Here is a 15,157-nt window from a genome sequence, read left to right on the forward strand (position 1 = left end):
CTGGAAAGGCAAGCAGCGATTCATCGCTATGCCATTGCGAGAGTGTGAGGTGGAGTGGATGACAAGAAAAACAGGCAGATGAATGAACGAGTGAATGAATGAATGATCAGGCCAGGTGAGATATCCATGCCTCGGTGCCTTCCAAAAGGATTACATTCAAAGGCAGTCAACGAACTCTGAAGGTTTTGTCTGAGGAACTTCAGAGGGAGAGGAAAAGAAAGGAGAAACTATTTTCAAGTGTCTGAAGGCTTTATATTTTTTTGTGAAGGAATGCTCTTGAAGTGCTGATCAGTTGAGTTTGAGGCTTGTCCATGAAAAGGCCACTTGATGGGTTAAAAAATGATTAAAGAGGCCCTCGTAAAAGCTGTAGACTTGTGGACGGCAATCAAAGGAGGGCTTCAAAAGTGCCCCGAAACTGTTTAATGTTTGCTGTGGGTAGGCTTAAATATATTCAGGGGTCCCTTAGAGTAAGACCGCTCGACTGAAACACAACAGACTTGGGTAAGATATCAAAAGTGCTCTCCTCTGAGGAAGTGGTCCGGTTGTAAAAATCTGCCCTGGAAGTTTTCAACGCCTCCAGTGAGGTGTGTTGATATATGCGGTGCCAGAAAGACCTTAGACCTGGCTTAACTCCAGCAGGTCTCAAGAGGTCTAGAGCCCATCTGGAGGTCCTCATAGGCAGGAAGGCTGAGGAGAAATGAAGCCTGACCAGCGCCAGTCATCCCTTAAGACAAAGCAGACACCTGAGCCTCCCCGAGCTCCAGGATAAACAAAACTCCCTGACCTCCGCAACAGGGGCTCTGCTTGTCTGTTAAACACACACATTCCTTGCTTAATGTGTTGCCATGCCTTTTAGACTTAAGATGTCTAGGGCGCAAGAGATTAAACACCACTCTTTTATCATGATTTTGAGAAACATTCAGACTTGTACAGGTGGGAGCCATAGGGTTTTGTACATAGATACATTATTTGACACAAAAGCCACTTTAATTGTAACTGATTTATACAATGCACTTTTTTATTATTATTAATTTTTCAAAAGCAATGACCTATATTTATTACCCTCTATTTGTTGCAAAACTAAAAACAATACAAGCATATTTCTTCTGTCCACCACAATTTATTATTTATTTTATTAATTGGTAATTCAAATATGTGCATATCCATAATATTTATTTATTAATCGTATAGTTACTTACAAAAAAAAAAAAAAAAAAAAAAAACATTGGGTCAATAAATTTACCCAATAGAAGGGTTTAGAATATTGGGTTGCAATGTTGGGTTAATCTGAACATTTATTGGATGACATCCATAACAACTCACCTTGTTGGGTTAATATTAATAGACTGGGTTAAACTAACAAACAGAAGGTCGGAGCCAAAACAACCCACTATTGGTTTACCTTTTGGGTTATTATACACCTAACTGTTTTAAGTGAGTACTTAATTGCTTACTATAGACTTGAATGTAACACAAGCAGTTTACCTTAAACAAATGCTGACTTATTTACACCCACTTTTAGGTTGGTACAAACCTAATCATTGGGTTAACACTGACATGCAACTTCCATTTAAACATATAACCCAGAGGTTGGGTTTGTCCCTATTTTACCCAGCACTTTTATAGTGTATCTTCTTTTATGTTAAGTATGATTAGTATACTTACTTACTTACTTAATTACCCACTTACTTACATAATTATTTAGATACTTACTTACTCTAGACTTGAATGAACAACACAATCAATTATGAATAAAAACAAATGCTGAGTTATTTACACCCACATTTTGGTAGGTAATGACATAAACATGGGGTTAAAGCTGACATTTACATTTCATTTAAACATTTAACCCATGGGTTGGGTTTGTCCCAATTTTACCCAAATATTATCCAGCATATTAATACATTTTTCACAAATATTAGTCAGTAGTGTATCTTCTTTTATGTTAAGTATGGCAAGTATGGTTACTTACTTAATTACCTATCGACTTTCTATAGAATTGACTGGGCAAAACAATCAATTTACCCTAAACAAATGCTAATGTTTTTTGCACCCACATTTGGGTACAAAGCTAATCACTGATTTGAAGCTGTCATATAATTTTTATTTAAACATTTAACCCCGAGTTTAACCCAAATTGTACCCAGCATTTTTAAAATGTATCTTCTTTTATGTTAAGAATGGTGACTAAATGTTAATGTTTGGTTGAGGACACATTTTTGCATTGTAAATAATTTGTTGACTTAAATGTTTATGCTGAATCTAGTCTATTACGAGTCTATTGCTTTTATATTATGTCAAACTGGCCTAATACAGCTTGCATACCTTATTAAATTAAGTTAGAACATGATTAACTTAATAATTTACAGTGACCTAAAAATATGCTATCAGGACTATTGATCACATATACAGTATATATATATATATATATATATATATATATATATATATATATATATATATATATATATATATATATATATATATATATATATATATATATATATATTGACCAAATCTACATTGCAATTCACAAGTCAATTGCATATCAATACACTGTTTAGCTTCAATTTAGCTTTTTGCAGAGTTCAATAAATCCGTCACTCAATACATCAATTTAAATGTAAATGTTATTTGTGTGGCAGCATAAACTTTATTAAACTCAATTAACACTGCTGAATTTATTTAACCTTCGGAACCTTGACTGTTGACACATTTAACTGTTGCTGTAACTGTCTTTACCAGAAAAGTTTGTGTGGGTGTGGGAAACTGGGTTCATTGAAAATATCAGGTTTTAACAGGTATGTATTTATCAGGTGTATAGAGATCTGAGGATCTGTAAGATTTCAATAGTTTAGTCATGAACGTGAACTTTTTTTCCATGAAAAATTTTACTTTTTTTACTTCTTTTTTTTCTCGCATGATCTTTACAATTCTTTTAAATGGAATCATACTAGAAACTAGATTAGATTAGCTATCAGTTTTGCATTCATCTTATTGTCTATGATTTCCAGATCACAGGTCTTTGGAAATAAAGATAAAGTGCATTGTTCTTCTTGAGTTTTAGTTCATCGGAATGCTTATCTTTCACTCCCGGCAGTCTCTTAAGGCTTGACTTTTAGTTAACTGTTAACTGTATAGCCCAAGTATGAGAATCCAAAACAACCCGAAGCTCTTCCCAGAGCTGATTTACAGGTTATTTTGACCTACAGTAGCATTCGCCGTGGGCTGTTTCGTACACTGGCATCTCGATCAGATAGCAGTCTGTGGTTCACCCTCGGGGTGCTTATGAAAATTTGAACAGAGGTTAATTACAGGTTCTAGCACCAGGCCATCACGTCTAGACACCATTGACTGATTAATGTTTGGCTCTACGATTTTTCCAACATCCACCACAATAACCACCCAAGTTGGATTTTCTTCCGGTCTGCAGTAGTATCTCATCTAATGTTATTTCTTTTTCTTCCTTCACTTCATCTTCTCCTTTCCTCGCTTGTCTGCTTGATTGCAGAAACACACAGGAGGCTTCAGAGTTTGTGTTTTTGGCTAAACCACTGCTCTCCATGGTTCACGGATATAGGTCACTCCACTACCCACATACACCCAAGACTCTCAAACACATACACACAATCTGCTAAGATAAGATGAGAGAGAGGGGAAAAAAAGGTTTCAGGAGATAGAAAATGAGCTTGTTTACAGAATAGAGTTACTTCTGAAGTGAATGCAAATCCGCTGGGTATTCTGCTTGTTTTTATTTATTTATTATTTTATTTTTATTTTTTTAAATAGTCTTCACCTATTCTGATGAGAACCATCACTGTACACTTAATATTTACAGTCATTTATTACCTCAGATATACTGTATTATTAACTTATTATATTTACAATACAATAAAAATACATTAATTCTAATGTGAGAAGAGAAAACCCTATTACAATATTTGCACATTACTATAAAAGTAAATTCTACAAAGGAGCAACTATTAAAATTAAATTGCTAATTACGTTGCATGAGGCAGTTTTTACATAAATGTCTACTGTAAATTTGATTATAAAATAGTATTTGCACAATTTTTTGCTGAAATATAAAGATTTACACAGTGTTTTTTTTTTTTTTTTGTATATTTACTTAATGACAGATTTATTTGAATTCCAATGTTTAAGATATTACTAACAGGTTAGGTAAAATACAAGGAACATATATGGGATAGTCTACCAGAAATGTACAATATCTGTCTCTGAAATAAAAACATAAATACAGTGAATATAAAGTATTTCATTCAAAAAATAAATAAATAAATAAATAAATAAATAATTAAATAATAATAATAATAAATAAATAAATAATCATCTAAAATGGCCTGTTGGCTGATTTCTGTGAGTTGTTCTGTAAAGCAATATGTCTTTCATTTGCTTCTCAGATTTGCTTCTTTACAAATGTACAAACCCTGTCAATGTCCTTGCCCTCAGCCCAATTAAACCTACAGCTTTAATATTTTTGTTATGTTAAAAAAACTGCTATTTAGAAGAAAAAAAACCCAAAAACTTCAGGATTAGTAAGTTTAAGCTGTTATCATTCACATCAATTGATTAAGAACATGACATTAGAAATTAGTTCCACAAATACATACTACAAATATGTAATACAAATACATTTGCAATCGCCCCGTGTTTCTATCAGTCCTGTCACATTTGCATTAAATTCAACATAGAATGTGAGATTACACCTTTAAGGTTATGACTCAGAAGTGACATCATTTAATAAAGGGGGAGATAATGGTGATCAAGGGTGCATTCTGTTATTGAAATTGATTTTGTTCTTGTTTTTTATGATTTTTTGTGTATGACAAGCTTAAGTCAGGCCCTGTCACATTTTTATAAGTGAAAATGTACATTTCTGGTAGAATGTCCCATATACTAATATAGTGCAATCATTTCAAATAAGTCAATTTTCTCTAGACTTTCCAATGAAAGACTTTCATGTGGTTATTGTATAAATATGTGACAATGTTTTCAAGCAGTTTTACTTCAAACACTTACACTGGATGATTATTGTACATTAGGCATAAAATGGTTAATTCATTCATTAATTTTCTTTTGCCTTAGTCGCATTAATAATGTGGGGTCGCCACAGCGGAATGAACCGCCAACTTATCCAGCACAGGTTTTACGCAGTGGATGCCCTTCCAGCTGCAACTCATCACTGGGAAACATCCATACACACCCATTCAAACTCATACACTACGGGCAATTTAGCCTACCCAATTCACCTGTACCGCATGTCTTTGGACTCTGAATGCGGGGAGAACATGCAAACTCCACACAGAAATACCAACTGACCCAGCCGAGTCTCGAACCAGCGATCTTCCTGCTGTGAGGTGACAGCACTGCCTACAGCACCACTGCGTCGCCATAAAAAGGTTTATTCTATTTCATATAGACCTATATTTCGCAGTCTTAAGTTATGGCTGGAAGGACATCCGCTGCGTAAAACATATGCTAGAAAAGTTAGTTCATTCCGCTGTGGCGACCTCTGAAATAGAGATTAAGCAAAAGGAAAATGAATGAATAAAGACCTATAACCTTAAAGAGCTGTCATTTAAAATGAGGTGCCTATGTCATGCCACATCATAGATATAGACACATCAAAATGCCATTTGTGACCCTGGACCACAAAAGCAGTCTTATGTTGCATGAGCATATTTTTGGCAATAGACGAATATGCATTGTTTTGGTCAAGGTTATTGATTTTTGTCTTATGCCAAAAATCATTAGGATATTAAATGCAGATCATGTTGCTTGAAGATATTTTGTAAATCTTTTACTGTGTATATTTTAAAACTAATTTTGAAAAGCAATGTGCATTGCTAAGAACTTAATTTGGTAGTTTTCTCAGTATTTTGAACACATACATTTTCCAAAAGTCCATTTTTAAATATTGTCCTATAGCAAACTATTAATAAATGCAAAACTTTATATATATATATATATATATATATATATATATATATATATATATATATATATATATATATATATATATATATATATATATATACATTTAAATAAAATAAATAAATAAATGAATAAATATATGCATGCACAATAATAATAATAATAATAATAATAATAATAATAATAATAATAATAATAATAATTATTATTATTATTATTATTATTATTATTATTATTATTATTATTATAATAATAATAATAATAATAATAATAATAATAATAATAATAATAATTCCCAAAGATGGGTTGCGGCTGGTAGGGCATCCACTGTGTAAAAACATGTTGGATAAGTTGGCGGTTCATTCCGCTGTGGCAACCCCAGATTAATAAAGGGTCTAAGCCGAAAAGAAAATTATTGAATAGTTGAATGAATTAATAATAATAATGTTATTAATAAAAAAAAATAACCCATGGTCACATTTATTATTTCAAAAGTCCTTATTTTTTATTATTTTATTTTATTTATTTCCAAAATCACCAAAACACAGCTTTTTCAAAGGATGGAAGGTGCACTAGATAATATCTATTGTTTTATTTAAATAAACACTTATAAGCGAATACATTTTAAGTTGAATTTATCATGTATACTAGGTAAAACAACTTTGAATTCACTGAACACATTTACCAAGCTGAAATACCTTTACTAATGTTAAACAGGTAAGCAGTTTTCAGTTCACCATGGCCATAACCTGACCTCGTTTGCTAAAAAAGAAAAAAAAAAAAAGGAAGACAAAGCATGTGACTAGCAGAAATGAAAGTCGTGTGCATCTCATCAGGGGGTCTTACATCTTTTCAAACTACCACTAAGAATAGCCCAGGAAGGATGAACATACACATGTATGCTCCAAATTTAATTAAATCCGTCCCTCATAAAGCCACTTCCACAGTAGGGAAGCCCAGCCAATCAATGCTCTATCAATAAACCAATCTATCTATCTTTGTATGGCCAGCCACTTTCCCATTCCGCCATTCTTCATGCATGACATTCATTGACTCTTATATTTGAAAATTGCATTTGCACCAAGCATAATGCCACACTCCACCAATTTATCTAAAGTTCAGTTCATTTGTGGGTAATTTAAGCTTCAACTCTTCAGCGTGGGACTTTGATTGCTGTCACACTTAGCTGCAGAGGCAGCCATTTCATTTCGGAGGTAGAGAAAGAGAGAGAGAGAGAGAGAGAGAGAGAGAGAGAGAGAGAGAGAGAGAGAGAGAGAGAGAGAGAGAGAGAGAGAGAAAAAAAGAAAGAATGGGGCTTTGATACATAAACATCATTTTGATCCGTTATTTCAGCGCAGAAGCAAGACCCCCTGTGGGCTTCTATTTAATTATGCAACAAATGTTTGACTATCCAAAGTGAAATTTTTAGTCCATGAATATTTATTTCAATTCATTTGTTGAATGTTGATTGTAATTACACGGAAACATGATTTATTGCCAAGATTTCTACATTAGCCAGAGAAACGGAAGAGATATATAAATAAATTAATGCAGCATAGGAATGAATGCCAAATACATGCAAACGATTTCCTTAATTTTATCTGAATATTCTAGATATTGCTATCTGTGATATGACGAAGCAAGAATATCATAGTTTTTGCCTTGTGCAAAACTTACCTTGTGTCCCGTAATTCAAATTGCTTAAAATCATACTTGACGGGATGATTTGACATTCAGATTTGCCAAATGTTTCCTGTGAGGATTGGATAGGGTATTCAGTGGTGGAATGAGTACTGAAAAATACTTAAGTAAATTTACCATTACTTGCCTAAAAATGTAGTGCAAGTAGAGTAAATCTGTTGTAAATATTACTTAAAGTATGAATAAAAAATACTCTTTCAAAAGTATTTGAGTATTAAGAATTGAGTATTACACTATAAAATGCTGATGCATTTACATGTAATGTGTGAATGCGTGTAAACATAACATTCTGTAGTGCATTTAGTGATTGTTCAGCAGGCACACAACATCATAAGATGTTTTTATTAGCTTAGGTTGTGACATCAGGTGACCATAATTCAATGTCTAGCCAGCGTATGAGGACAGTAATATTTTGACATCCAATAACGACGTCAAATGACGTTGATATGTGGCTGATTTTAGGTTGTGTAAGAAAGTGACCAAAATCCAACGTCGAGCCAACGTCTTAAACCAGCGTCATATTGACGTCAAATATTGACATTTATTCATCCGCTATGGCAACCAAAATCAAATGTCTGATAGATGTCATATTAGTAACGTCCACACAACGTCAAGCTGTAACATTATTAGACGTTAATATTTAGTTGATATTAGGTGGGACAATAATGACAACGTTGATGTTGAGATCTGATGTCAACCCAGTTTTCATTTACAAACAAAATGCAACGTCCCTACGCTGTTGGGGTACAACGTTAGTTGGACATCACGTTGACGTGCCTGCAGTGTGTTTATGGCCATTTCGGTCATCATACAGTAAACATCAGTCATCATCTCATCAGTGACATGCATGAAAACAGTCTCTGGGTCAATGTGTGTAAAGATTTTAGACATCTTCTTGGACACTTTTAATGCTTCCAAACAGTTTGATGTCATGAGGTAGTTCATTTTGTTGTGATTTACCTTTTGATGTGCAATGAGATTGGAAAAGAATCACAGGGCTTTTTTTTTTTTTTAGTAACCCCCATACACAAGAAAACATAAAGTAGTGGCGTTAAAGTACCGATATTGCAGTAAGAATGTCCCCAAGGTAAAGTAAATGTACACAGTTTTTGAACTACGTAGTAAATTGCACAAATATATTATGGAGTATATGGAGAGTCAGCGAGAACAACATATAAAAGTATGCATGTGTTTGTTTGATTGTTTGTTTGTTTGTGTCTGTACATTGTATTGCTAACATTGTGGGGACCAAATGTCCCTACAAGTGTAGCAAAAGCACAACATGCTGACCTTGTGGGGACATTTGTTGGGGTTCACATGAGAAAAATAGATCATAAATCACACATAATGAAGTATTTTGAAAAGTTGAAAATGCTGATTGTTTCATGTGAGGGTTGGTTTAAGGGATGGTTTGGGTTGAAAACCATCATATGTAAAAACATTATATCTAAATAAAGTCTCCATAAATATAGCTGTGGCAGCTAGATGGCTCAGTGGTAAAAACTGTCCCCTTCACAGCAAGAAAGTCACTGGTTCAAGCCCCAGCTGGGTCAATTGGCATTTCTGTGTGGAGTTTGCATGTTCTCCCTGCGTTGTTGTGGGTTTCCTCCGGGTGCTCCGGTTTCCCCCACAGTCCAAACACATGTGGTTTAGGTTAATTGAATAAACTAAATTGGCTGTAGTGTATGAGTGTGAATGTGAAAGTGTATGGGTGTTTCCTAGTGTTGGCTTGCAGCTGGAAGGACATCCACTGTGTAAAACATTTGCTGGATAAGTTGGTGGTTCGTTCCACTGTAGTGACCCCTGATGAATAAAGAAACTGCACTGAAAGAAAATGAATGAATGAGTGAAAGAATGAATGAATAAAGCTTTACAAGTATCTGCATGTGTATGTGTGTACACTACTTTACATTGTAAGGCAGACCCTGCTAACCTGACAGAATACAAATGCCAAGATTATGGCGACGTGTCAAATTAAAGGGACAATTTGGAGTAATGATGAGCGTTAGGCCACTCAGTCTGAAAAGCAGCGAGTTGGAAAGAAAAAGAGGAGTGAATGATGGTGCTCCGTCTTGTTTAATATTCCTGAAAGAAAATGTGCAGTGACAGGAAGTGGGGCAGTGGGGAGAAGGCCAGAGGCAAACACAGACGCAACTGCTTTGTTAGTGTCTATTTAATGCATCAGCCAATTTTTATTTTATTTTATTTATTTATTTATTTATTTATTTATTTATTTATTTATTTTTTGCAGGGGTTAGGGGGAGAAAGCTGTTGTTGGAGCGGTGTTTTTTTATTTTTATTTTTTTGGTCGGTCGGTTATTTGGTTAGTGTTTATCTCTATTACCAGCAAGGGCCTTTATTTCTAGAACAAATTATTATTTTGTAGATAGACAGACAAAGCATATTCTAAAAGGGTTGTCTTTATTATCTAACAAAGTTGGATTTAAATGAATGTTAGCATTTAAATGAATGAATGAATGAATGAATGAATGAATGAATGAATGAATGAATGAATGAATGAATGCTTTGAACTGTGGCAATATACATCAAAGAGGTGAAAAAATGTGAATTTATTCTGTGCTTTAATTTCTATTTAGGTGTTAAAACACTTTAAAATAAATATGAAAATGGCGGGATTCCCTTCCTTTCTTTTACAGGCGTTGTCGCCCCTCCTATGCAATCCTCAAAACAGTCGGTTCATGTAGCTGTGCACACTCTATAGTAATAAATAGATGCTGTTTCCCAAATTAATTTTGTACATACAATTTTAAGTGGAGCAAAAGTTGCCACTCTAGGTTTTGGGTGCGTTTTTGAACAGACATATACTCATAATAATAATAATAATAATAATAATAATAATAATAATAATAATAATAATAATAATAATAATAATAATACACAACAATAATATTATTATTAATAATAATAATAATAATAATAATAATAATAATAATAATAATAATAATAATAATAATAATAATATCTGAACATGTCGATCTTTGTGGGTTTTCTTTGAAATACAACAATTTTGTTCTAAATTAACATAAACAGTTTGGAAAGCAATCAAATGTTTTCATTATAAAGGTGTCCATTTTTAGAGACACCTCTGTATTTTAATGTTAACAAACATAAAATCTAAATGAGAAATTTATTTGCTGCTCTTTAATCAGAATGTTTAAATTAAACAGTGAAAAAAAAAGAGATTTGATAACTTGATTCAATTAATTTATAATAGCTATTAATTTTAATTTAAGGCTAAACTTTTAAATGTATTTATTTGACTATCAAATGTATGCTATTTATTTTATCCTTTGTAAAAAGTAATAAGAAGCATATTAATATTACTAATAATAGTAATAAATAAAACAGATTCAACTGATCAACAGATTTAGTAATTTGAGAATTGTATTTGTTATGTTTTTTATAATTAATTATATAATTTTATAATTAAAATTAATTAATTAATTTATTCATTTTTATCATGCGTTTAAAGCCTAAAACATTCATTGTTTTAGCATAGAACCATACACTATTTCATTGTTATTGATTTTAAGTTTTCCTTGTAAGACTTTACAATTATGTTCCATTAGTTTACATAAGTTAATGCATGTACTAACATGAACAAACAATTAAAACAAAACAATTATCTAAGAATGTATTCATATTCAGTTTCCTTTGTTTACTTTAGTTATTGAAAATAACTTTTAATTTCTTAGTTCATTTTTAATTCATAGTAATTAGCAGTTCTTTAAATAACAAGCACAACTTTTAACAATGCATTAGTAAATGTTGAACTATGATTAATACATGCTGTACAACATTGTTCATTCTTATTTCATGTTAGTACATGTATTAACTAACATTAATTAATGAAAACCCATTGTAAAGTGACAGATTTTTTGTGTGTAAATATTAAATTGATTTATTGAAGTCATTATTTAGCTTGCTTATACATTTATTCATTAATTCATCCATTTAAAAGGTTCCACCTCAATGATTTCATAGAGAAGATTTAGAGAAATTCTTTGTTTTCTGTCATGACCACCACACATAATTACAGGTTTTCTTTCAGTTGATTTGTTTTGAGTTATTTTTCAGTTCACAGCACAAACACAGTAAACAGCACAGATCAGCGAAGGATAATTTGAGTAAGTAATAGGCTGGAGAGTGAGAGAGAAGGGACGGATGATGGGAGGGTGGAAGGATCACTTCTCCTCCATTGTCTTCTTCTTTTTTTCCACCCTCTGCCTTCACTTACCCAGACAGGAAGAGTCAATGGTTTAATTACAAGGCTCCAATGCTAGTTAAATTATCAAAATTTAATTTCCACCTTTCAGCTCTCTCTCTGTCTTGCTCGTGTTTTCATTCTTTCTCTCTTCCAGCCACTCATTTAGCTCAGAGACTATATATTCTCTATATCTCGGTGTATTTCATTGGTATATGAAGGACAAAAAGTCATCATCTTGTTTAACCCAGATTAACTTTAATAGAGCAGTTAATTAGTGACAACAAATTGATTCTCCCCATTAAAAATAAATAAATAAAACAGAAGCTAACACACCTAATCCAACTAATCAAGGTGTTCGAGACTACTAGAGACTCTTAAGTAAATGGCGAGTTGGAGTTAGTTGGAAATAAACTATGCAGAGCTGTGGCTTTCCAGGAATTGAGTCTGAAACCATTGTTCTAAAGTAGGGATGGACAAATTCGGTCCTGGAGAGCTGGTTTCCTGCAAAGTTTAGTTCCAACACTAATCAGACACATGGTCTAGCTAATCAAGATCTTACTAGGCTTGCTAGAAACATCCGTGCAGGTGTGTTGAGGCAAGTTGAAGCTTAAATTAGAACACCGGCCCTCCTGGACCAAGTTTGGGCCCCCCTGTTCGAAAGCATGGGTCTCAAACTCAATTGCTGGAGGGCTGCGGCTCTGCATAGTTTTGCTCCAATTTAATCAAGCACACCTGATCCAACTAATCCACGTGGTCAAGACTACTCTTAAACACCTTAATTAGTTGGATCAAGTGTGTTTGAATAGGACTAAAGCAAAACTGCAGAGCTGCGGCCCACCAGGAATTGAGTTTGAAACCGATGTTCTAAAGGATATCAGTAAACAAGACATTTCACTTTGATAACAGCAGAAAACAAGTAAGAAAATAAAGAGTTGATCCTTTGATTTCCTGAATATCGAGTTTAGTTTAATGAACCGAATCGTATCAGAATTTTATGTCTTTTCTAGTTTAATTTGTCTCCCTGCTTTTCATCTATTTTATTTACTGAAACCAAAAGAATTAGTCTCTCTTCCTGTCAGTCATCTCCTCCCGATCAAGCTGCCTTTTGTGCCATTTCTCAATTGAGTCAACTCGAGAGGAAGAGGAAATGAAAATCAAAGCGTAGAGCACAAATTCATAAGAGCCTCCGTGTACCAGTTTATTACTCCTGTGCGCATCCTTTCACCTATTTGTTCCTTACTTACTTTGAAAAATGTGTGTGTATGTGTGTGTGTGTGTGTGTGTGTGTGTGTGTGTGTGTGTGTGTGTGTGTGTGTGTATCTATGTGGTTGTTTATTAGCCTGTAGCCATGTGTTCCGTTCTATCTCCCATTGGGACCATACTTGCTCCTCTTGTCCTGTTTTTGCTTTAAAGTAAACCACACAAGGAGACTTCGACGTCCTTCAGACCTCCGCACACTATTTTTAAACCACAATGCCAAGTGTGGCATCTGCACTTACTCCTGTGGGCATTAAACTTACTATCAAACATTTTTTTATTTGTATTTTTTTTTTTTTCATGTAAGACTCCAGTAGACAAGTGCTGTGCAGCTTATTAGTATTTTTTTGTTTATTTATATATATTTGTTTAGGTTTCCTTGTCAAACGCTACATAGAGTTGAAGTCAGAATTATTAATCACCCTGAATTATTAGCCCCCCTTTTTATTTTTTCCCCAATCTGTGTTTAATAGAGAGAATATATATATATATATATATATATATATATATATATATATATATATATATATATATATATATATATATATATATATTTTTTTTTTTTTTTTCCAACACAATTCTAAACATAATAGTTTTAATAACTCATCTCTAATAACTGATTTATTTTATCTTTGCCATGACGACAGTAAGTAATAATTGACTAGATATTTTTCAAGACACTTCTATACAGCTTAAAGTGACATTTAAATGCTTAACTAGGTCAGTTGGTTTAACTAGGTAGGTTAGGGTAATTAAGCAAGTGCTGAAATAAAACAAATAAGACTTTCTCCAAAAGAAAAAAAAAAAAAATAAACAAATAAAAAAAGTCAGACATACTGTGAATATTTCTTTGCTCTGTAAAATATCATTTGGAAAAAATAAAAAATAAAAAAAAAATAAAAAGAACTAGTTCAAAGAGCGGCTGATAATTCTGTCTTCAACTATATATGTATTGCTTCAAGAGCAATTGGTTGTGTCATTTTGTATCATGTAGCGCAGTGCGCTAATCTAACTAGCGCTTACAGTATATAAGTTTAATTGAGAATTATCCCACCCCCCCAAAAAAATCTACCCATCAACCCCTCTTCTTCGACTTCTTCAGTCCAGTGACCCCCAGCAATCTCTTTTCTTGTAGCCGTTCCGCCGAGTGACCTTCTCGGTGGTGAGCCAACCCCAGGACCCGCACCAGGGCTCGCTGCAGAGTTGCTACGACAGTGGCCTGGAGGAGTCGGAGACGCCCAGCAGCAAGAGCTCGTCCGGCCCCAGACTAGGTGCCCTCCCTCTACCCGAAGACGCCTATGAGAGGACTACGCCCGATGGCAGTGTCGGTGAGGCAGAGCATATGGAAAATGGTAGGGGCAAACACAAAAAAGAAAAAAAGAAAAGATAAGGCAGAGTTAAGCCAAACAGTTAAATAAGAAGAGACATACTCATCAGTCAACAAGATAGTGAAATTCTCACAAAAGGCCACACACTCACACACGGCTACGCTGACAATACCGCTTTACAGATTCAGGGGTTTACACAGATATATGAATAGAAAGGTCTGAATAGGCAGGAATTGCTAGGTTGGTTCTATACGCTAACAGTAATTGTAGAATCTCATAAGCACTCATATATAATCATACCTATATAGTTCATTTTATTTATGTGTTTACGGGGGATAAAAGCTAAAGGTCAGTAAATATGGTGTAGCATACTCCTGACTGTGTTTTCTTGTAGATATTAAGATGAGATCTTGGCTGCTTCAGTGGAGACATAGGCCATCTAATAAACATTAATTCACTAGATCTTTGCTTGTGTGCTAGATAGATTCGGTAACACTTTTATTTTGATGGTCCCTTTGAGTATTAGTAAACTGTCTGCTTATTATTTGTTGATACTGCTCCTTTTACTGACTATAAGAAACTATGCAAGTACATGTCAACTTACTCTAACGCTAACCCCAACCCCAACCCAACAGTCTACTTATAATCTAATGAGGATTAGTTGGCATGTAGATGCAATGTAACTTAA

At 33.7% G+C, this 15,157-nt stretch overlaps 1 protein-coding gene and 1 long non-coding RNA gene across 5 annotated transcripts in view; one reads left to right on the forward strand and one right to left on the reverse strand.

The window, feature by feature from the left end:
• Positions 1-15,157, reverse strand: part of LOC147843249 (uncharacterized) — a 650,118-nt gene that overhangs the window by 175,529 nt on the left and 459,432 nt on the right. The gene's annotated exons all lie outside the window — the stretch shown is intronic.
• Positions 1-15,157, forward strand: part of pcdh7b (protocadherin 7b) — a 236,814-nt gene that overhangs the window by 110,297 nt on the left and 111,360 nt on the right. For 2 of the 4 annotated variants that reach the window (NM_001365653.1, XM_087259426.1), the window contains 1 exon segment: positions 14,277-14,493. The exons of 1 other annotated variant lie outside the window; for it this stretch is intronic. In NM_001365653.1, coding sequence (NP_001352582.1) covers positions 14,277-14,493 — 217 coding nt within the window. 4 annotated transcript variants of the gene reach the window in all.

Source organism: Danio rerio, chromosome 7 (genome assembly GCF_052040795.2).
Source record: "Danio rerio strain M-AB ecotype USA chromosome 7, GRCz13ab, whole genome shotgun sequence".
NCBI lineage: Eukaryota > Metazoa > Chordata > Actinopteri > Cypriniformes > Danionidae > Danio > Danio rerio.